This window comes from Akebia trifoliata, chromosome 2 (assembly GCF_017979445.1).
Source record: "Akebia trifoliata isolate Shusen 1 chromosome 2, ASM1797944v1, whole genome shotgun sequence".
NCBI classification, from domain to species: domain Eukaryota; kingdom Viridiplantae; phylum Streptophyta; class Magnoliopsida; order Ranunculales; family Lardizabalaceae; genus Akebia; species Akebia trifoliata.
The window spans coordinates 29,580,403-29,605,318 of record NC_141376.1 but is presented as its reverse complement, the minus strand read 5'-3'; the positions used below and the strand labels follow the sequence as shown (position 1 = coordinate 29,605,318).

Sequence of the window (24,916 nt, the reverse complement as noted above, 5' to 3'; positions counted from 1 at the left end):
TAAAACAAAGATCATCCATAAAAACCAAATCTTGACCACCCAAGAAACTCAATTCACATTAAATCCAATTAGAAATCAAACACAACGTATTATTGCAATACCAACTAATTCACAAACAACACTTCCATCTATTCCGGATAGCTTTAAGAACTCCCACAATGAGGGTGCAAGAGCTTGAGGTCCTTGCTGATTCAGCTGGTGATCCCGCTCCAAAACGTGCAAACCTTGAGATGATTCTTGTGGAAGAACACAGTATTTGGTCACCATTCCTGGTTCTTGACAAACTGGATTGCCCACTAGTCTGCAAAACAATACAAAATGACGGAAAAAAAAGTGAGAAATTACAATCCCCACAAACTGGCATATCAGGTATAATCACAGCGTGGAGAAAACAATGATGAAGTTATTTTTTTAAGTTGATGAATAATAACCAGAAAGAGATGATCTTAACTTGGTCAGAAGAGTGGCCTACATTAACTCATTATGCAAATATCCTTTTTTCCATGTAACCAGAGATGAAGTTATTCTGCAAATCAATGAGTTGCAGCTGATTGCTATAGTTGATGACAATGTCCAAGGTGCCATTTAAAAGGTTGTTTCTTAAACTCTTGCCATCACATTTTTGAATTATTAGCTTCCAAACATCTTTCTACACACAAATATAGTTCACTTGGAAATAATACAGCGTGCTGGGGGGAGGGTGGGGGTGGAGGGGTCAATTCAGTTTAATTTGGATAAGTCAGGGAATTAGAAAAAAATCAAACGAAGTCATGAAAGTAAGGTGTTTCTTACCGGCTATCTCCTTATCCTCGCATTCATTATCGCACGTGATTTCTCATAAGCAGTTTCTTTTCCTTCGACCTTACATTCATTGTTGCAAGTATTGAAACATGCTTTAAATTCCTCCTGAGCCTCTGCCACTCGTGACTGCATCATGACAAGGAGGACAATGCACATTATAAACACTGCACCAATCTTCTTGACCATCTTTCTTTCTCAATTTTTTAAAAAGTTAGTAGAGGGGGTGGGGTTTTATAGGTCATTTGGTAGCTTATTTGGGGTAACAGAACTCTAAAAACATGGGAAGATTTACTAATAATTGGGTGCTTTTATTTTATATCCACATTTCTAAATATGAACAACTCTTCAATGCTTAGTTGTAGTGCCCTACCTAATGTTTACAATGCCAACACTTGTATGGATCCCTTTAATTTGGTTAAGAGCACCAACTTCGTCCACACAACACATTCTATAATCCAATTTTGAAACTATGGGTGGATCCTCAATCCCTTGTCCAAACTCACACTACGCATTCTATATTCCAATTCTAAAACTAAATTCTTTTGGACAAGGCTTTGTTGTTGTTGCTACTGCTACTCTTATTGTGGTGTTATATATTCTTATTTGTATTGACAAGAGAAGGGGAACATCCCCAACATCTAAGAGGATTATCAACAAGGGACAATAAATGAGGGAGACCCTCACTATCTAAAATATAAAAAAAACAACACTACGCCAAGAGAACTAGATAGTGCCACAAATAATCTCGCCCAATTCAAAGATGAAGTCCTCAAAATGCCATTCTTTAAGGATAGACAGGATCAATGAAATCTTTGAAAGTATATGACCAATGTTGTTACAAACCTCAGAAACCAGTCAAGAAAGACCATCACACTGTTAGGCATGTTTTAACTTGTGCCAAAAATGAGGGAAATCTAGCCCCATAGCATCTACGCTTTGGTTCATTTGTAAACTATAGATCATATTAATTAGCATGGAATTATGCCTACTATTTCGTATTACTTGAGAGTCAGCAGATACTCACAAGGTCTGTAATTGAGGGAAACTGAACAGTATCTGTGATAGCTGTCCTTGAAGTTGTATGTATTCCATGGCCCTGCATGACAAGAGTCATTACTTATTGAAAGCAAATATGAACCTTCTCTTTTGTGAGAGTACTTGAGAGAGAGGGGTAGAGAGAGATGCACTGTAGTTAAGGACTGTATGGTTGAAAACTATGGAAGAATATCTGCTACATCAAAACTATTATTGCTCATGTTCCTGCAAGGCACAAAATCATTTTGGGTTGGAGATGACGATTAACATTACTTCGAGGTTATTAGGAAAAAAAATTGATCCATCATCAAAAAAGCTTTCTTTCCTCTAATCTTTTTATCTAGATAGAATTCATAAAGTTGTTCATACTTACGCGTAGTTGAGGACATTCATGCCTAATAGGTTGGGTATGGAGCCAGTCAGTTTATTATTAGAAAAATGCCTGAAAATGGAAAACAACCATCTACTCTTTATGTTTTGTTTAACATATAGGATTATAGTTCTTATTTTCCATATTTTCAACATAGGAAACCAAGTACTCTGAAATAAACTTCATTGAATGAAATGAATGAAAAACACTTGAAATTCTGAAAATTTTAAAAAAGGTATTGCTATAGTTGAATTTCAAACAACATGGGGGGACCAAAAAGACTTGGTAGTGAAATAAAATTAAAACTTCAGATGAGAAATGAACAACTGGATCCATTAAAGTAGTTCGATGGAACATATATATGTATCAGAACCATGTTTGAGTAGAAAAGTTTAGATGGGATTGTGACAGAGAGTTTATTCTTGCCGAAATGACTGTAAAATCATGGAACAAAGCTTAGTGCTCGTGATACAAAAATGTTAAAATAATTACCGTCAACATAAAGGATCAAAATGAAATGATGGATCAGATTCATGTTAAGATACGACGAAATTTGTTCATCACCTCCTAACTTAACATAACCCACCCGCTTTATCCTTGGCAATGCAAGTAAGAAAAATTAATAACAGAAATAATTAATTCCAAACTAAGAAGACTTGGGACTTACAAGTGCTCAATATGAATTAGCAAATCCAGACCAGGACTGCTCCCATCGAAGACTGGAATGGTTCCCGTAAGCTTGTTGTCAGCTAGATCCAACCAATATAGAGAAGATAGATTCCCTATTGAAGGAGGTATATTTCCACTGAAGTTCTTAGAATTTAGAGATCTGCCAAGGAATGACAATGTTGAGGTTCAGAAAAATAGTCTTAAAGATTGGACTATAACAATCGAAGAAGAAAGTAGATGTGAGCTTAAATATTGGCATTTTTCAACCAAAACTCTTCAAAACATAGCTTGTAACAGAGTTAAAAGATGGGCAGTTTTGATTTTGTCTCTCTGTTAAAGAGATGACATTGTTTAATCAAGATTCTATCTCAACTCTTGCATGATCCATGGTTGATTACATGATTTAAGAGACTTTTTTTTTTTTAATCTCTTCATTGAAACAAAAAATTTTAGCAGTATTAAGAAACTTTTTTTTATGATTTTCTTGAAGGAGCTAGCATGAATGCAGAGAATATAAGGAAGAAGGATTTATTGAGTGATACTGATTTGTCATTAGTTGAAGAAGGTTGGATTCCCTGTCATATGAGGAACAAAAAATTATAGAAAGTGTACTTGGAACTTTTAAGATATATGTTCAACCAAAACTCATTGTTTTTAGAAAATTGAATTGCCATTATAAAATCATTTCCCAAACATATAACAAAAAAGCAACCAACTAATTGATGAACATATGCAACCAAGCTAAAGATTCTTCTCCACTCTCTCCATAAGTAGAAACCCTAATATTAAACAAAATGCATAATTGGAGAAGATAAACAATAATAGGATGAACAAATATACCTTTGTCAGACATAACTCCATTTGCAATGGACTTGGCAAGATTTGCTCGAGATTTTTGACCCCTTTCAGATGTGATCAGCTTTTCAACATCCACACCATGCTTTCAATGGCTGAGGTTACAAAATCATGTTATGAAATATAACAAATATGACTACACTAAATCATTTTAACAGTTATAATTACCGTTACACGTTTGGCTGCAATGAAATAGTACCTTCTCAATCACTGCATCACAACCTCCACAGCTTTGCTTCCACCAATAAAATTTGGATGCGAAGTGTTTATATAATCTATCTAAATGATTAATATAGTCATTTCGTCAGCACAAGACCCAAACAATGGCATAATAGTCACAAACTCCTCATTTTCAAATAAGGTTACAAGACCTAATAACAAACATATTTGAACTTAAAATCATGGAATTTATTTTTTTTATCGGTAATTTCATATTTAAATTAAAAATAAAAAGGAAATGTGCGATAAAGAGACAAATGTTGTTGGTCGGCCATTCTAGGATATGCAAGTAAGGATAGGATGGGATTTGCTGCAAGATTGATTTTGGAAAAGGCCTAAGAATGTGTTAGTTGGCCATTCCTGGATTATATGCTGGGAAGGATGGGCTTTGGTGCAAAATGCAGCAAATGGGTCTTAAGTATGTGAGGCAACTCTTCTTTTCATCTTTGGTAAAAGGGTCTTTGATAAGTTTCTTTAGAAGCTCCACAAAGTAAATGCAATGGGATCCGCAATCATGCTTCTAGTTTGTAGTTATGTTAGAAATTCTGAGAGTAATGACCTCCAAAGTGGATGGATGATATATGGGTCCAAGTTTGAAAAAGGTACATAATCATTTCCACCGAGGCAAAGTAGAAGAAATTGAATACTTTAACAAATTTGCTGAGATGTTTAAAAAGGGCTTCTAATCTTTATATCAGTTCAAACAAGGTTCTGATCTTCGAGGTTGGGGATGTTGCTAAGCTAGAGCAATACACGGTTTGCTTGGGGTGCAAGATAACTAAATCACCTACTCCTCCCTCTGTTGGGTGCTAGTTAAAAAGTAAAGGCAAATTGGGGTCCTCTTATTGAGTTCTTGAGAAGAATGGCTTCTTTAAAATAAAATAAAATAAAAACAGAAGTATTTATCTAAAAGTGGCAAAAATATACTCATAAAAAGTATCTTCTCGAGCTTACCCATCTATTTATGGGGAGATGATGAAAACAATAACTTCATTTAGTTTAGGGGACAAGATATGTGACCCAAAATAGGGTGGTGCACTCAATTTGAGGCACTTTTTAAGGAAATGAATAATGCACTTCTTAGAAAATGGTTGAGAAAATATAGTGAAGAGAAAAAAGAAAGCCTATAGAAGAGAGTGCTTAATTGCAAATTTAATTTTAGTGGCGATGGATTGTATCTCACCTTTTTGTTCTCCACCTATGTGAGAGGGGGTATGGAAAGAGATTGTGACATTTAAACTAGAAAAAGTGAAAATCACTTCAATAGGGTATGCACCCGTACGAGCGCGCACACACACAGTGCAGTGATATTAGCAACTCAAATGTCCAACACACTATTAGAAAATCAAGATTAAATTGGCAAAAGCAGATATAATAAAAGAACCTGTATCAAGGATGGAGTCAAACTAGCAAAATAAAATTAATTACTCAAAACCTCATTTGACAGTAATCTGTTATTAAATTAATGTATCAATTAATTCCAAATCACCTAACAAAAAAAATAATTCCAAATAGAGCTAAGACAACGACAAAAACATGAAAAAAAGAACGCTAGGGTTTTATACTTTCTTTTGATTTAAATTCAATATAATTTAATATAAAGAAATATAGATTTATAAAGAATGGGGCATATTTTGATGGTTCTACTAAATTATAGTGGGATCGAGAACGACTGACTAAGAACATGACTAATAAGAACAGCTCAATGGGTCTCACCCAATCATAAGGTGGGGAGGTTTCCAATTGTATACATGATGGGTGTAGCAGTGATGATGTAGAACAAAATGTAGTAAAATGAATCACAGACAAAACTTAGTTTAGTTATCTGTGGTCTTGTTCATTGGGTCTCTACGGTTTTCATGTTGAACATAATTATGTTATTTTAAGCTTTTGATCAAAAAATTAGCATTGCTAAACCACACCAAACTTATTTTCAGACAAAGAAAAGTACTAAACAAAACAAGAAGTAATAGCAAACCAGTTGACCAAAACATCACCCCTCCTTAATCAAATGGAATCATGTGATCAGCAAAAGTTCAAACAATTACCAGAAAATTATTACACAGAAATAAAAATTTCATACATCTAGTCCATGTGCCCTAGGCCTTGGAGCTTCTAATTTCATAGTGAGCTATTTCAAACTGACCAGAAACATTGAATTACCTTACTCTTCAAAGAAATATGGTAATCAAAACAAACCATAAAGCTTAAAAAACAAAAAAAAATAAAATAGTAACCAAAACCAAATACTTACTCTTCAAAGAAACAAATCATGATAATCAAGTTGAGACATTTTAATCTAATTCTGAATAAAATAGTTCTCCTCGATCTTATCAAGAAAGATTGGAAACAAACTACTTCAATCTTTAGTGGATTAATGGAAGAATAGAAGTCCTAACAATATCAAAATACTCAGATTCATAAAATTATTGGGATCTATAATCAAATGTTTATCTGTTCTTAAGTTTTTCTTCCTGAAGCAAAATTAACACATTTGGAAAATAGAAAATCAAAATTAGTATATTTTGTGGAATCAGAGACCCTAGATTTCATCTTCAACAATTTCAACAGTGTTATGGATATTGTAAAATTCATAGTTTTATTTTCATTTAATATCTCATTCATTTATTGTTGAGAATAAGTTTTGAACTCAAGACCTTTTGAGTGTTTTATTGTAAAAAGTAGTACTTTCCTTTTTTGGTGAAACATAAAAGAACTCTTTTCTTTTTCCTTTTTTGTTTTACTTTACTTTATTGATTTTGAAAGTTGTAAAAACTTCACTACTTTCTTTAGTCCCACATCGGGTAAATACAAGGAAAATTCTCAACTTATTTATGATCCCTCTCTCTTTAATGCTTGAGTGTGAGAGAGTTAGAGACTGGGCCTCGCGCGCACATGGGGGCCCAAGGCACTATGGGACTGCAGCCCATTGAGTTTGGGGCCAACCCGTCAAAAACCCTTAGTGCGCATACGATGCGCGCGCAGGGGGGGTGCAAATTTCGGGATTTAAGCCTCGCGTGATAGACCCGTTTGATTTATTTTTACACCGTTATGAACTAAAATTGTGAACAGTTGGGTCTGTTGTGAACCGATGGCTTGTTGTTTATAAAATTAGTTTTTTCCTTTTATTTAAAATATAGAAAACAGAATACTTTCTGATCTCTCTAACGAAATATTTTCTGATCTCTCCTCTTCTCTGATTTCAACTCTTGCTGCTTGTGAAAAGTTCGATCTAATCGAGTTCGCCGTAGATCTGCTATTTCCGAGTGCACGGTTAGCAGACAGTCACTGTTGAATCTTGAAAACCAAACGCCAGAACCGACTGCACTAAGGATTGAATCCTAAGGAGGTGAAATTGGTTTTAAGGACAGCGGCTTCTCCGTGCCTCAGTCACCGATAAGTTCTTCCAATTTCATCGAATTATTTACATTATAATATTGCTTATTAATTATTGTTTCAATAAATCAGATTCATAAGTATTTCCAACAATGGATCCACCAACCAAAGAGAGACAGACTCACCTTAAAAATCAATAGAAAATTTTCAAGAGATTACTGGCTTCTTCTTCACTCCATCGTTCCAATGTTGAGAGATCGAGAGATCACTTCGACAGATCAGAGAGAGAGAGAGGGATCAAATACAGAGAGAGATCGAGGATGAGATGAGATCAAGGGAGACAGAGAGATGAGATCGAGAAAATTCGATCGAGAGCGACAAAGAGAGTCGCAAACTCGCAATCACAGAAGTGAGTGAGTCAAAATCGCAGCAGGATGGGTTTAATGGGGGGAAAAAGATGAAATTCGTGGTCCGGTGGCTGCGGAATTCGGGTTCTAAAAATCGTCAGACCCTGCCTAACAAATTTTTTTGTCAAATTTTGAGGTTTTCAGTGAAGATAATGATGACATGGCCATTATACTTCTTACCTCACTTTCAGATTCTTATGACAATCTGGTAACAATGCTTCTGAACATGAAAGATACGGTGAAGTTGGAAAAGGTCAAAGTGGTATTCCTATAAAATGATATTAAGAGATACCCAATCTTGAGGATATTGATCAAGTGAAGAATTTTTTTTTTTTTTTAGGGAATCAATGAGGAAGGACTTCGTATAAGAGATGTGAAAATAGTAGTAGTAGTTCCAAATCGAAGGAGAAAAACAACATGCAATGCTATTATTGCAAGGAATATGATCACATCAAGAGGGACTGTCTAACTCGTGCTGAAAAGAAATAAAAAAGAAAGTTGAGATAGTTCTAGGAGTGCAATTGTTAGAGTGGAAAATGAAGATGTTCTCACTACCTCCAAAGATATGCACACTTTTCTAATGGTGAATGAATATTAGATTTAGGTTGTTTTGTTCACATGTACTCCAAGAATGATTATTTTGATACGTTCTGAGAAAAGATAACAGGTGTTGGTTCATTGGGTGATGGATCTATTTGTCATGTTATGCGAACTGATATAGTAAAGATCAAAATGTTTGATGAAGTTCTACGTAGTTTGCATTATGTAACTTGTGTCCCAAATATCCAAAATAATCTAATATCACTTGGAATGTTGGACTCTACGGGTTGTAATTACTCAATTGGAAGTGGAGTTATGAAAATCACATGTGGTGGCATGGTCTTAATGAGGGGAGAAAATATGGTAAGTTGTATCGTCTGGTAGAAAATACAGTGATATATGGTATTTCCAAGACCCTCGATGAAAGGTTGGAAATGGGGTATATAGAGCAGTAGAAGTCTACATTCTCTTTAGCATATGGGGCAAAGACGGATTTGTGTTTTCAAGTTGTAGATGATTGTGTGGTAGTTCTTACAGTTTGAAAGGACGAGTTGAGGTCCCTCTCTAGAGTTGACTAGGGAGTCATCTTGGGGAAGGTACACATGTGCATTGGCCACGTGATAGAGTAGGGGTGAACCAAGATGATTGAATAGTATTATCTGTGTGTGCGCGTGTGTGTAGTTGATTGTTCTGTAAGACCAATTGGTTGTTTGCAATGTTAACAGAAAAGTGATTAATTCAAATTTGAGGTGAAATTGAAACCCGAGCATATTCATTGTGTGGAACATGTGTGATTTTTCTCTAAGGTGGTTCTAGTTTTTAAACCAATGTGAAGCTATGGTCACACATGATAGGTTAAGTCCTAGGTTTTCAATGTGACTATGATAAAATCCAAAGTGAAGATTGTTATTTATTATCTATTTGTATTTTTACCTCAACAATAAGATTAAGTTTTAATCCAACAGTCAGGATAAGTTCATTTTTTGGGAACATTTGTAGACACCCCAATTTGAACGGCCCCCACTCAAAAAGGGGTTCAAAATGTATTTTTATTCAAAAGAGTCATTAAGAGGCCCAAGCATTCTATTCAAAATAAGGGTCCTAAGACCTCCAAAATCTCATGGACCCACTATAAGATTTTTAAAAAACCCATCACCTTCTCAAACCCTTATCATCTAACCCCAAACCTAAAATCGAATCTTGAACCCATTCCTAAGCCCACCAATCCCTAACCACCTTAAAACCTCATTTTAACCCTATCTTAAATCAAATCCAAACCTAAGCCTAACCCTAGACCTAAGTCAATTTCAATACATTTTTTAATTTAGGTCATCATCAAGTCCTAAGCCCAACATACGAAAGCCTACTCTAAAATCAAACCCCTACTCAAGTCCAAACTCATGTCCATGATCTTAACCAATCAAGGTCCACACAATATATGATCATCAAGGTGGACATTTGTCACACTACAACCTACCTCCCAAAACCATTTTACTCAACCTCATCATTACCCTCAAAAGCTAATCAACCCACACACATGTCATCACCCAACATTATCAAACTTTCATTACAAGTCATCCCCACACCCATTTTCCTTAATCAACTCACCTAAATCATTCACCCTATACCATTAGACACATGCCACTATCAAACTCACCCTCCCAAAATCAAAATACCTATCCCCCTTACATAGTCATTCTTTTTATGTAACACCCACACCCCTCAACACTCAACCTAGGAATGGGTTGCCCCCAACCCTATTGGATTTTATCCATGAGTTTGGGTCAATAACAACCCTTTCATGCCCTTTACCAAATTACCCCTCCTTAACATTAAGATTCCAAATAATCCATGCCTAAATCTCATGACTTTTTCCCCCACCTTTTACCTATAACCATTTTAACCTCAAAAGTAACCCCTAATGTACTCCCCCCCCCCCCCCCCCCCCCCACAACACACACAAAATTCTTCATGCTCTCAAGCCCTCTCAAAAGTTTAAAAACTCTACTCCACCCCACTCAACTCTCTCTCTCTCTCTAAAAATGGTACACATAATTCTAGTAAATACCTAAGAAGAAGAAGAAAAAGAAAGAAGACAAATTCAAGTTTCAAGGTGGGTGTAGAATATGGTTTTAAATTATGTAAATCCCCTTCTCTCCCTTCTCCATTTCCCTTTTATATCTCCCTCCCTCACTTCTTTAATTTCAGTTTAAAAAATCATAAGATATGATGCTAACCCTCCCCTACCTTTGGTAGATTAGACCTTGGTTCGATTGAAAGTGTAGGAGTTAAAGCCCTTTTCAAAATAGAACATTGCCATATTTAATCTCTACTCACAAGTTGTACACACCACTAACTTGTTTTAAAGCTAAAGGAAGCTGGGTCCTTCTCATTCCATGAGAGTGGGCCCATAACCGCAAGACCAACATTTTTCCTAAACTTGTTCTCACAAGGCAAAACACAGTAGGGTCTCTTCTCTCAATGAGATGATCCTCATGGTTTAAGCCGATATTAAAAATCCCTCACAACCAAAGGCATAAAATCATCATTTAAATCAAACTTTTTTTATTTTTCTCTTTTATTTCACTAAAATGGTCATAGTTTTAATGTTACCACCTTTTGGTGGAAAGGGAGGGGTGTCTAATACCTTCCCTGATCTCTAACTGAACCCTTACCTAAATCTTAGGTAGGTCAATATCTTAATCCGTACGAGAATCACTAAATCTTAATTTGTTCTAAACTACATTCCGGGTGATCATTCACATCATTTTCTAAAAAAGAATGGTGGTGACTCTAAATCACGTAGCTACAAAAAATATATATAAATAATAATGTTATAGGATGTATTAAGTAGATTAGAATTTTCTTCTTCTAGGTTTAAGAGAAATATGGAGGGGTGTATAAGGATTTCAAGGCTTGGATTTATGATTAAAACTTGAGTGTTTATTTCTTGTATAATTCTCCTTTGATTTCCTAGTGAAGAAGATTAGATCTAACCAAGTAAATCGTGTTGTTCTTTGATTTTTATTTTATTTTTTTACTATTTTCTTTTTAATTGTATTGAACAAGAATCTTCAAATTCACAATAAAGATGAAATTCAACAAATTAAAAGTAATTTATTATAGAGGCTTCTTTTCTTTCCGCTAAGCAAGCTATGTTTTGTTTTTTAGTATAAGAAGGGCTTGAAAGGCTTTGAGATCTGGAGAACATCCTCCCAAGGTCCTAGGACTTAGCTAAGTGGTCCTTATTTAATATTGAAGTTGAAGAGCTTGAAATACTTTAAGTTTAAGAAAAAATTAGGACTTTTGGTTGTAGGTTGACAACGCTGGCAGTTGGTCATTTTTATTGTTATATGAGAGAAGATCAAGGTCAATGGGGGTATATCTCAATCCAATTGCATGTCATCAAGTAACTCAAATATTCACCCAAACCTTGATGGGGGTATATCTGAGTCCAATTAGATGGCTGTGAATTTTAAAGGACTTTTCATGCGTTGAGGCTCTTCATCTACATAACCCTTAGGATTTGATGAAAAACACAGATTTCCTCGAGATTATTAACAATCTTTAGGGATGAATACACTTTTTTTTTCTAGGGATACATTTTTCTTGGGAATCCCCTACCATCCCAACGGTCATGTTGATAGAAAGCGTCAACCCATTGTGAGGCAAGCATGCACCCAACATACTAAGTCTGGCTCACACACAAAAAGAAATCGTGATAATCTGACTATGCTATGTGGCACACTCAATCGACTCTCATGGCGTGAGAAGTTCAGGAACCGTAGATTTGTACGCCTTGGGACACAACTGCACTTCCCCATTAAAAAAAGTATATCCTGAGGGCACCATGTATCCTAAGCGTACAGATCAACGGTTCCCAAACTCGTCACATCAGGAGAGTCGATTGAATGTGCCACGTGGGGTTGTCAGATTATCACAACTCAAAAAAAAAAAAGGCAACTTATAAAAACATAAACAATGCACATAAACTCATGTCAAGCATCCTAATCCTCTTAATGAAAATCATCCATGACCGAGGTTCCTCTTCTCTCATTCTCCTTTCAAGTTCTCAAAACTATAAAAGAACCATTACCTATAAAAGAACCATTGTCTCGTCCACGAGCAAGACAAGAAATCACAATTGAAAACCATGATCTTAGTAAAAGTTCCAAGTTCATATCAAGTGCCAAAAAGATGTCAGATTACCCCTACATTTATCTACAATCATAAACTTACATTTAAAGTTCCCCAACTATTATTAGACGAGAAAAAGAGAGAATTCCCACCACCAAAAACAGACATTTCAGATGAGAAAGAATTCCCACCACCACAAACATACATTGCAAGTTGCCCAATTATTATTACAAAAGAGAGAGAGAGAGCACTATTGTCTGCTATGGAGATGTCTCAAATGAGAAGGGTGATCCCAAGTGAGATGGCACAGATTATAAGCCCCATATAAGCCAAGAAACTGAGTCCCCTGTACAATGAAACATCACAACGAAGGGCAAAGCAAAAGTTGTAAGATATTTAGTAACTTAATATTACTAGTTTCCTAAACTTTCTATAGGATTCCTGGGAATTTGAATTCTTTTGAAAAATTATCATGGGGAAATGAATTCCATCATTTGACTGAACGTAGGATAATGTTATCAGCGGGAAAATGCGCAATTATACATTTGAAAATCGTATTGTCCAAGGTAAATCATATTTCCACTCATTTTCAATGAGCAATCAAACAAGCCCTACATGTAGTCCTACCCATTAAGATTTTAGAATAAAACTGAGTTTACAAGGTTTCCTAAGAATTGCAAAATAATATGTTCAATATATTCAAGATATCAAGTCAAATCCAATGGTTCAAATCGACAAATCAGATATGTAGCTTATGATTTTATTATTTGGTTCATTAGAGCTACATTTATTTCGATTTATAAATGTGATTCATGTAATTGGAGTTGATGAACTCCAACAAAAGCAAATATGAAAAAGAAAATCCTTGAAAAATTGTGGCTTGTTAGAGAGGGATTTTAAATTGGAAAAAGAAAGTGTGTGTGTGTGTGTGTGTGTGAGGCAAGATGGTCAATGTGATTATGTGAATAATATAATCAATCATATTACCTTGTCAAATATCCAAGATGACCCATACAATATTTTGAAAATATGGGCTGAGCTTTTATGGAACCTTGGACAATTCCACCATGATGTATGATTTTTATACATAAAATGATCATTTTTTAATGATTGAAATATTTTCTACTTATTTAAAAGTAAGACTTTGTTTCAGGCCATCTACTAATCTTCTTAGAATTACAAATATTTAAATATAAACATTTTATATATATATATATGGTCAGGTTCAAGGGCCATATGAGAAAACATATGTAAAAACTTTCGTTTTTTATAAAATTTTAAAATATGGGTTAGAAATTTTGGATTGAGCTGATTTTTTGTGAGGATGATCTCTATGATGGGAAGTTCATCCAAAAAAAAAAAATCGGCCCAATCTGAAACTTCTAACCCCATTAAAAGTGATTTAGAATGTGGACCGTCGATTTTTTACCAATTTTTATCACTAATTTGTAAATCACTCTTGATGGATTTAGAAGTTTCTGACTGAGCTGATTTTTTGTGAGGATGATCTTTTCATCATAGTGACCATCCTTGCAAAAAATCAGCTCAATCCAAAACCTCTAACTCTTATTTTGAAAAACGAAAGTTTTTTCATATGTTTTCTCATATGGCCCTTGAACCGCCCCCATATCTATATATATATATATATATATAAATCATTCTAAGCCCACTTAAATGGGTTGATTCATCCAATACAAGATGTCTCAGGTGAATCAACTAAACATCTTTGGCTGCCTGGCCAAGACAAGATTTTCTTTTAGGAATAAGCCCCCACCCAAGGGCTAAAAAACAACAAAATTTTATAATTCCAAGAACTGGGCTACCAAATGCACAAATCCAAGGAAAACAGAGAATTTCTATTGACACATCATTTTCTTTTTCTCATACAGACCATTAACATTTAAAGATTAAAGTAATTAGAAAGGGGAAATTCTCACCAAAAAATTGAAAAAAAAAAAAAAAAAAAAAAAAGGAGAAAAATTTAAAAGTTACCAAAATAGTAGAATGTTCATTTTAATTCAAAAACAATAACTTATCATTTTCAAAATTAAAACATTTTGATAAAAGTGGGAAAAAATTATATTTTATTAAAAGGTAAGCCTTAAAAACCCGGGTATCCAAGCCTTAAAAAGCACCCGACTAATCATTGGGGCACGTGCAGTCCCCTCCCTCACACGCATCACGTAATTTCTAAGATAAATCCCCAAATGTGGTCTTAAGAGCAACTCCAACTGGTCTTCAAAAGTCTAAATATAGAGATGGAGCATTCTAAACCAAACTCGAACCGATCTTTAAAATGAAGGTATTCACTGTTCTCTTTTTCAAATATATAGACCTTGAGAAATTTTAGAGGACCTCTCTCTATCATTGTTCTCCTTTTTAAATATCTATTATATTCCTTTTTTTTTTATAAATAACATTTCTTTTACTCTTTTTTTTTTCCTAAAACATGTTTTAAATACCATTTTGTCCCCTACCTATTATATTCCCTTCTCATTTTTTTGAGTGAACAATGTTTATAGAATGAATAGTGATTTAAAAGATTAGGTTGGTTGAAGTTCAAAGTGGCTTGGAGTCTTCAAATTTTAAGAATATGCCAATTTGAAAATTTGGGTTGGAGATGCTCTAACAACACCCAACCCATTCTCTAAATCACTATTCATCCTCTAAAAGATTATTCATTCACTTGAAAAGTGAAATGGACAAAAATGGTATTTAAAACATTTTCATGATCAGAGAAGGTCTTTTTATACTTACGTAAAAATAGGGATAAAATTGGTATTAAAATAAGGTGAATAGTGACTTAGAGACGTGAATAGTATATCTCTATATTTGGAGATGTGAACAGTGTTTTAAAGGGTCTTTCTCTATTTAGAAACCTGTGTCAGGGGGATTTGAACCCAAGTCCTCCACCAGGATAAATATTTTCCCATTTCAATGTTGTGTAAATGGTTAAAAAACATCGAGCTTTAAAAACATTAAATTTGTTCCAACTTCAACCAAAATGTTTGGATTCCGAAAATGATAATTTACCATGCGAATTTTCAATTTTTAACCACATGTTTTGATAAAACTTCCTACAAATATAAATTCCTTACGCACACACAGACAATCTCACCTACTCTCATCCACATTAGCCCCATCTCATCATAGTGTCCCTAAACATACAAGATCACATGATTCCTCTAGATTCAACCCTCTTTTCTTCCTTCTACCTTAATTGGGTGTAAAAGTGTAATGAGGATTCCTTAATAAATTATATCCCTACATTACTATTTATTCATGAGTAGGGTAAAAGGCACCCCAATTACTATCAAGGGCACCTCACCCCGTAGCCTTATATGGGTTAAAAGTTTTTGAATGGACTGATTTTTTGTGAGGATGATCTATATGTTAAGGAGATCATCCTCACCAAAAATCAGCCCATTCCAAAACTTTTAACTCATATAAGACAACAATTTGGCTATAGTGTGGGTGCCCTTGGTGATAATTGCGGTGCCTTTAACACTATCATTTACTTGCTCAATTATGGTTTCAAAACTCGTTCCAGACGGAGACTTATCGTCCGAGTCGTCTCGGTATCAGGCAAGAACGAGATGGACGAACAAGTCAATTTTTAGAACGAGATTTAATACCCCACGTTCATTTTCCAAATTTTTGGACAAGACAGCTCAAACATATCGAAAATGTTTGTGTGCTATAAGAAGAAGTTGGTGTGGTAATAGAAGTACTAAATAAAAAAGTACAAGGATGGATGAAAGAAATCATACCCAAGCTTCAAACGGTTCTGAGGATCTCCAGTGGAATAACCAGTAAAATAGAAATAACGACCAATTGTATACACCAATCCAAGAATTGCAGATATTATTGGATGCTTAAGCCCTCCCAGAAGTAGCATCCCCATGAACAAAGGCAGCATCTCCAGCGAATTTTGATGCCCTCTCTACATTTTATTATAATTATAATTTTTAAAAAAACCAAAAAACCCAGAAAATCAAACAAACCCATCTACTCAAATTCCCAAAAAAAAAAATCAAAATTAAAATCAAAATTAGGGTTTTACTTGAACACAGTTGAAGAACTTGGCATCCTTGTTTTCTGATTCTATTGCGTAAAGGTTCGGATAGAACACCTTGTACCTGCAATAATCTCTCAAAAAATGTCACAATTACACAACAGAGAGAGAGAGAGAGAGAGTTTAAGGGGTTTTGATTCATACTTCTTGCGAGCTTTGCCGACTTGAATCGACATCCATAAATTGAGGAAGGCGTAGAGAACTACAACCAGAACCACGTAACCATACTCTCTTGGAAGTAATTCTACACCACCACCCATCTTCTTCTCGAGTTGATTCTCTGAAATCTAAAATGAGTCGACTCGGTTGTGGATTAGTGAAAGAACTAGACTTCAAGTTTTTTGAGATCCAACTCTGAAGGAGTCCTGTTATTTATAGATTAAAGAAACCAATTTATGTAGCCACGTGTCAGCTGTTTAGATCATCATCGATGTCAGATTGTTGCTCCGTAGTTAACCTCTCTTCATCGTTGACCTCCGCTTGGCTTCCTCTCCAAGGCAGAACTATTGCAATCTCGAGATTCTTAGAGTTGTAGATAGATTTTTTTTATTCTTTATTTTTTATTTTATAACGGGGTTCAGGACCCGCATGCGTAATATTATTATTATTATTATTTTATTTTTTTTCCTCTCCTGACGAACTTTAAAGTCATCGAGTTTTTAGCAAGGAGCACATACCATATACCAATGTTTTTGTCTTATATATATGGGTTAAAAGTTTGGGCTGATTTTTATAAAGAATGACGACAGGAGATCATCGTCATCAAAAACCAACCCATCTAATTTTAATTCTATTAAAACAAATTGAAGAATCATGAATTATTCATTTTTTTATAAATTACTTTCGATGGTATTAAAAGTTTCAGGATGAGATGATTTTTTGTGAGGGTGATCTTCTTACCATAGAGATTATCCTCAACAAAAATCAAATCATTCCAAAACTTCTAACCTATATAGGACAAAAATAAATACTTTGATTATGCCGTGGGTGCCCTAGCTAAATTGCTAGGTGTCCATAACACCAATCTTTTTATGGTTAAAAAAGGGTGTTATTATTGGCACCCCAACTTTTACTTATTACACCCCAATTAAAAATAAAGAAAAAAAGGTAAACCTCCAATTCATGCATTAAATATGACGGAATTCGGAGTTTTGTATATTATTTATTTTAATTCCCAAAATATGCTTTTAAAATGAATTCCTCACTTTTACAATCTATGAATTTATTGATAAAATACTTAGGGTTGTCAATAGATGTGTTATCAGTTTGGATACAGTAATATCCGAATCCAAATTCGAAATTTATATCTGATATCCGAATTCGAATTTGAATCCGATGGATGTTCTAAAATTCTATCCGAATTCGAATCCGATTATCCTAATGGATATCAAATAATATCCGATTATAATTCGAACTTATCCAATTGATTTTTCATTATTAAAAAAAACCTATAATATATTATATTATGTATATAATAAATAAAACAAATAAAATAATATATATTATCTTATTTTATAAAAAAATAAATCAAATAAAATAATATATATTATATATTATTTCGAATTGGATATTATCGAATTCGAAATGTTAATATCTGAATATGCATCCGATAAGGATTCGAATATATAAAACTATCTGAATTTGAATCCGATATTCAAAATTTTTAGATAATAGATGAAAGTCAAGACCCAAGTACATAGATAGTTTATAAAGGGTTTAAAGTTTATTCATTTTATTTGGTTCGTCATTTTGATGAAAATTTTGTGTTTGAATTAAAATTGCAGAACTGTAGAATTGAACAAAAATCAATTACAATATCGAGTTCATACTAAATAATATTATGGACTCAATGATAGTTTAATTACTGTCGAGTTTGACACTAAATAATATTAAAACCGTCGAACTTGATTCTAATTAACATAAATATTTTATGCAACATAAGCTTCAGTGAATGATCACATCCACTTTTACTTTTTAATGAAATGAAAATTCACCTCATGTCTTCAATTACATCTACTTACTTGTTTGAAGACGTAACAATTCACAAAAGATCCAATGAATGGGCACATCCGCATTACTTGATTTTCTATATATACCTTTAGAATACAATCCATTGAATCTCACCTCTCAACTCATAATAGTCTTCTTCTATACAAAAAAAAACTCATGGTCAATGATGTCTCGTGGAAAATCTCCAATTGTCATTAATAGTGATGAATCGGGTGAAGAAACAGAGCTGACAAATAATGATGGTAGTTAGTATGTTGAATACTCAAGAAACTTATGTTATGACACGAGTAACTTAAACAAAACAACTTGTGATGATATAATCAAACATCTTCAAACTATAGAGTCGACTGAAAATTATTTTAGTGAAAGAAATCAACAGTGGTGTTGGTTGGTCAGTGAAACTGAATATCTTAAAATAGAGATGCATGAAATCGGGGGGAAATTTTTTCCAATAGAAAGCAAAGATGTACTTGTAAGCCCCCAAAATTCGAGTTAGTGACTCGACCCATACCTCGTGAGTCAGGATATAGATTCAAATATTGAAGGTCAAATTTTTTTTAATTATTTAACACATAAAAAATATACATGATTTTGGTAAAAAGGATTTCACGGTTAACACTTAAAAACTTTTGATAACAGTCAATACTAGAAGTAAAGATAGGTAATCCAAAATGTATGATTTGATTCGATTATCAAGACATTTTGATATGGTGCGTTATCTAAAATGTTAGATTCTCAATTTAATCTATTTTTCATTAAATATATATATATAACAGTTACACGTTATTGTTGAAAATATGAGAGAAAAATTAATTGTTGTGTGTTGTCCCATTGTGGATATAATAGACCCATTTTAAAGAAATGGTCGCTGCGAATTACACACTCAGTATTTTCGTCAATGGTTGGTGGGGTTGGAAAGTTAACACATAAACCTAAAAATTTTGTATTTTGATCATTTTCAAAAAAAGAATATTTATAGGAGAAAAATGGGTCGAAACAGAATCTATTTACAAAGACAACAGAAATTCATATTCCAATGGTTTATTTCAAAAAACATATAAAATTTAATACTCATCCAATTTCGATGATTTTGGCCATTTTAGAAATATATTTTCGATCTCTATCAAATCAAAATGATGAATAAAATTAATATTTTATTGAATGAAATTTAATTTATATCTGATCTACTCTAAATTAAAAAATAAATAGCAATAAAACATATTCTCAATCCATTATTTAAAAAAATTAATAAGATCAACCTAATATTCTTCTTGGATGACCATTGCATAGATTTCACAAATAAAATTAAATTAAAATTAAAAAAATAAACCATCACATATTTATCAATATTTGCACTATTTATTTTGACACAAAATAAAATTGAAACAAGATGAACGTAAAAATAAATTTTTTTCAAAATTTGACTAAGGTAGTTCCTCAAGATGAATATCTGAAAAAAAAAAAATTGAATAAACAATGTGAGAAAAATCTGAATAGGTACTACCATACTCATCCATGATTTAATCTAGATAATAATCATATCGAATAAAATGAATAATATTGTAAATCTTCTATTGTGTAATTGATATAAAAAATAATTGAATAAATAAATAAAATATGGCATGCAATGATAATTCATGCAAATGTCTCACCTACATAACATGAGACATACATGCATTAAGTCATACACCCACATAACACGGGATCTTTCGTTGGACGTTTGGGCCTTTCACCCCTAGGGCACTCTAGTTCTTTCTTACTCAATCAGGATTTTTATCAATCCATTATGCCAATGCAAAAAATATCATTTTTCAAACCTCATTATCATAATTCATTCATCATTAATAAATTCTTCTCCCATAAATAATATATAAAAAGAAAATTATAATTTTTCTTTCATCAAGAAAAGATGCACAAAAAACTTCAAAAAATAAGATAATGTTATTATAATGAAAAGATCAAGAAAAAGTATAGATGTGCACCTACCTTATATTTTCATCTATAAATTAAGTATGTTTTTGGCCTTTATTAGATGAAGAATTTAAGTGTTTCGACCTAGAGCAAACGACTTTAGCAGATAAAAGTTTTAAGGACTTCTTTAATGGTGTTTTTCTAACAATTAATGGTATTTATTTAGGTATTTTGGAGTAAGATGAAGTGAGCATGAATTTGAGGAGACCTCTAAGGTTTTTAAAAGTTCAAAAGTTTGTTTTTCTCACCACCCAATAGTAACTTAGATTCCCAACAAAGGTCTTGATCATATATTTTGCATCCATTTAAGTTAAAATACTCCTTACTTCGTCATAGTCATTGATTTTTGATTTTTGAGCTATATGGAAACATCTTAGAGTTTAAGGTAATTAACCAATAAAATTAAAACACATGTGACTTTTGAATCAAAAGAATTAGGGTCCTGTGCAATAAAAAATGACACGTGGCACAAGAGAGTTTTACAAATTCAAAATTTCTCAAATTTATGGGATAAGTATCAATTAACCCCCTATTTTCTCTCCCACAATTCAACAAAAAATTAAAATTAAAAAATAATATGTTGAGGCACCCTTTTAATTTTGTAAAAAGATAAAAATATCACTTTTTTTTTAAAATTTTCAACTTTTAACCAATAAGGCCATCAATATCATCATATTATTTTTAAAACTTCATTATATAATATATTGTGATAAAATATAATATTATTACAAAATAAATCATATAAAAAACATATAAAGAAGTCATAAAAAAATACGTAAAGGGTAATATAATTTAGAAATCTTCTGTCTTCTAAAATTTAGAAAATCTGATACACTATGTAAAATTATATTCTAAGCATCTTTTACGTTTTGACTGAAGTGAAATTTTGACATTTGGATGCTCAAAAAATATAAATTATTCAAATAAAAATGACAGTTACGTCCCTAATATAAAGAGATTCTTATTTTTCGATTAAATTATGATTTTCCAGAGTCAAGGGTTTAACAAAATCATGTAAAAGGATAAATATTTCTATGATAATGATATTTTTAAAGTAATTAAACTATTTTTGGGTAAAATTACATTTTTTACCCTTAAAGAGAAAATATATATTATAAGTGTAGAAAATGCATATAGAAATAAACTTTATATCTATATGTTATTAACTATGTTTTACCAAGTATACCTGTATATGTATAATATTATATTTATATACTTAATCATTTTTCAGGGTATTATACTATTTGAAGAATACACCTTTGCATTTGATTAAGCTCTTGAACGCAAAGCAAAGAAAAATGTACAAATAGGTCTCCATGTCATACAACACGACAAATTGAGTGATTTTCCTAAATTTACTGAAGAAGAACGAAAATAATTTATCAACAATAATAACTTTGGTTCACCATACAATATGATTGATAAAAATGATTCAGATTAAATTATGTTTTCCTTTCTAAGTTATATAGAAGTTATGCTTCTATTTTCAGTGTTATATTTGAGATATGGTGGTGATTTTTCAATGAACGAAGAAGATGATTCTATGACTTACATTGAGGGTGAGGGTAATTCCGAATTAGATTATATACACTGCAATGATACATTCTTATCATTTAAAGAAAGAGTTGTTGAAATCACAAATATATCTAAGGAAGATAGTTTTTTGAAGTACTTCATGCCCGACAACAATAAAGTTTTGATCAACAATAAAGTACTTCATGCTCAAACTCACAAGCGAGCTCTTAGTCTTTCTATATCCTAGAAGAGATGATATCAAGTGATAAAGGAATAATAGTTATTCCACCCTTAAGCCAAGCTTATGAATGTTATTTAAGATCGATATATCATAGACAAATCTAAAAAAGTTTCCATTAACCCTAATGGGATGAAGGTTGAAGATAAGAGATTCCCTAACAAGCTTAGGAAGAGGGAACTGAAGCCCAACATATATAGATATAAAAAAAACTTTCATTGAGACCAGTGGAAGGACCGTCTATATTTTTTATTCTCCTAAACATTACATCTTTAGGAAAATCAAAATGATTGTGAATTTCTTCAATAGAAGATGATAGATTAAAAAGAGACACGGTCGAAACTGACAAAGATCAAATAAACAAACAAATAAAAGAGAGAAAAGAGGATCGAACACACCAATTTAATCTCTAAAGTAATAATTGGAGATGGAAAGCAAAGAAATCCCCAAAGTGTTAATTCCCCCTCAAAGCCTAGAGCTCTCTACCAAAAGATAGAATAAAGTGAATATAATGAAAATAGGCTTAGGCTTCTTATAATAAAGAGGTTTCAAAAATCATACTTGCCAAAATTAATAGGCAGATATTTAAAAAATATCCCATATCAAAAATATTATCTTCTATAATCCCAAAAACAAAAAGTTCTTAAAATCTTAGATTTTGGAAATATCCAAGATCTTAAGAAGGGGCATTGTAGGAACCAAAAATATTATAACTTAGGGATTAGTAAAGATAATATTATAATCCAATCCAAACCCAATAAACCGGGTACCATGGCTCCAACCCATATCCCATTTGGTTTGTCCTAGAAGATCCTACCCATCAAAACCAATAAACAAAAGAGGTTCGGTCTCCCTATGTGAGTCGACCACTTCAAATCGTCAAGCCAAGGAGGTTTAGTTTTCCTATAGGAGTCGACCCTTTCAAATCGTCTAGTCAAGGAGGTTCGTCCTCCTATAGAGCTGACCCCTTCAAATCGTCCAACCAAGGAGGCTTGACCTCCTATGGGAGTTGATCCCTTACAAATCATCCAACCAATGAGGTCCGACCTCCTATGGAAGTATACCCCTTACAAATCATCCAACCAAAGTGGCCCGACCTCTTACAAGAGCTGATCCCTTCACCCTTATTAAGCTTCAAGGAAGTTTGATCTTCCCAAGGAGTCAACCCCCTAACATAGTACAATGATCAATCCTTTAAAGAGAGACAATATCTCTATCGAACACTATAACTAACAGCTACCCTAGCAAAATCAAAGGAAATAATGATAATATGGCAGAACAAACCTCAAGTACGAAAAACGACTGAGTCAACTCAAGGAGTTGAATAGACACCAAGTTAAATCGATTGTAGAGTAAAAGTCACTTCTTTGATCAGTTGCAAAAACCAAGAGAGTAGAGCTTCAAGGACATTATGAGCTTAGATAGTTGTACTTTAAATCCATTATGAAAGGATAAAATAGGTTATAATGACATCATGGGTCATCAATGATAGACATCATGGGAAGATGTTACAATCTCTAAGTAAATAAGTAAAATTATATAAATAGGGAGACTTCTCCCACCTCAAGATAAGTTAGAACACATAACATTAATATGCTTCTAAATTTCTTTTTCTTGCTCCGTATTTTTCTCAAGTTATAACTTAATCATCGGAGGTCCCTTAACCGACACCACACCAGTGTTTTTTCCTGTTAGACCAATGGAGAAGATGACCGGAAAGACAAAGTCCAGTCTAAGAAGAAAATTAGAGAACTAAGAAGTCAACACATAATTCGGTGATCAAATCATCATCAATAATATAAATCTCAAGGAGAGTGGGATATTCAAAAAATCTGTTACAAATATTAAATGCTTTTCAAATTCAACTCTCTAAAATTCCAACAATAATTTGAAATGTCACATGTGGGTTCATGTGATTGGTGGGTCTCGGACCCTATGAGCAAAAAAATTGTCCCCTTTAAAATGTGGTGGATCCTTAGCATCAAGCTCGATATCTCCAAAAACTTGAGGAATTGTGAATGACACATTGACGAATGTGTGGGATATAAATGGGATTAAGAAAATATTTGAGAACAAAAGTCAACTCATCAACTTGGATGAGTCAACTTGAAAGCCATCGAGTCAGGTTAGAAACTTGACTGAATTTTTGTTTTTGGCTATATTTAAAAATTTGTGGAAAATAAAAAATAATGATTATTTTTCATTTTTTGAAAAATGGATTAATTTAATGTATTTTATCAAATTTTAATATAAAAGATCCTAGTTTTTTGTGCACCCAAGTTTATGCTCAGTGCACCCACTTATCTCTATCAATAATGACAAAAATTGTGATTTAATAGGAAAATTCTCATCTGTCGATTAAATTACATTTTTTTTAAAATCGATGATTTTTTTGTTGTTGAGAAAACAACGTTTTTTATTAAAAATGCAAAAAATTGCGAATATGCATCAAGGATGGCCATTTTCAAAATGGTGGTTTCAATTCTCATGCAACATTGTTATAGAAAGGTTATTTTAACTAATAAATTTTTATATGAAAAATACTATTCTTACTAAGCTAGTAAGATTTCAACTACCACTGAGGGTCGTTGAGCTCAAATAGACATCATGGCAATCCAACACTGCATCCCTCTAGATTTCATGGAAAAGAAATTAGATCTAAAGAGAAAAATTCAAAAAAATAATTTCTTTTGGACTTATCAAAGGTTTTGAAAATGAATAGTTATTGAATTCCCAAA

At 33.0% G+C, this 24,916-nt stretch overlaps 1 protein-coding gene and 1 long non-coding RNA gene across 9 annotated transcripts; both read right to left on the bottom strand.

Annotated features, from left to right (window-relative positions):
• LOC147410078 (uncharacterized) lies at nucleotides 1–8,199 on the bottom strand. Of its 7 annotated transcripts, XR_015175606.1 has the most exons (9): nucleotides 7,471–8,199; nucleotides 3,930–4,009; nucleotides 3,716–3,825; nucleotides 2,874–3,035; nucleotides 2,210–2,278; nucleotides 1,989–2,061; nucleotides 1,826–1,897; nucleotides 793–927; nucleotides 1–301 (listed from the first exon to the last, which is right to left on the bottom strand). It is a non-coding gene; the product is annotated as an uncharacterized LOC147410078 (long non-coding RNA). The 7 variants fall into 7 exon arrangements; XR_015175608.1 differs by lacking the exon at nucleotides 2,210–2,278 and having other exon boundaries at nucleotides 7,471–8,192; XR_015175607.1 differs by lacking the exons at nucleotides 1,989–2,061; nucleotides 2,210–2,278 and having other exon boundaries at nucleotides 3,899–4,005; nucleotides 7,471–8,180.
• Nucleotides 8,200–12,376: 4,177 nt separating this feature from the next.
• LOC147410077 (microsomal glutathione s-transferase) lies at nucleotides 12,377–16,888 on the bottom strand. 2 transcript variants are annotated; one of them, XR_015175601.1, is made up of 5 exons: nucleotides 16,589–16,888; nucleotides 16,433–16,508; nucleotides 16,140–16,312; nucleotides 12,566–12,715; nucleotides 12,377–12,526 (listed from the first exon to the last, which is right to left on the bottom strand). XR_015175601.1 is itself a non-coding variant. In XM_086432273.1 (4 exons), exons 1-4 carry the CDS (start codon nucleotides 16,702–16,704, stop codon nucleotides 12,643–12,645), a joined length of 438 nt encoding a protein of 145 aa, XP_086288399.1. In that variant the 5' UTR covers nucleotides 16,705–16,887; the 3' UTR covers nucleotides 12,377–12,642. The 2 variants fall into 2 exon arrangements, 1 of the variants encoding a protein (XP_086288399.1); XM_086432273.1 differs by having other exon boundaries at nucleotides 12,377–12,715; nucleotides 16,589–16,887.
• Between the last annotated feature and the right edge of the window lie 8,028 nt (nucleotides 16,889–24,916).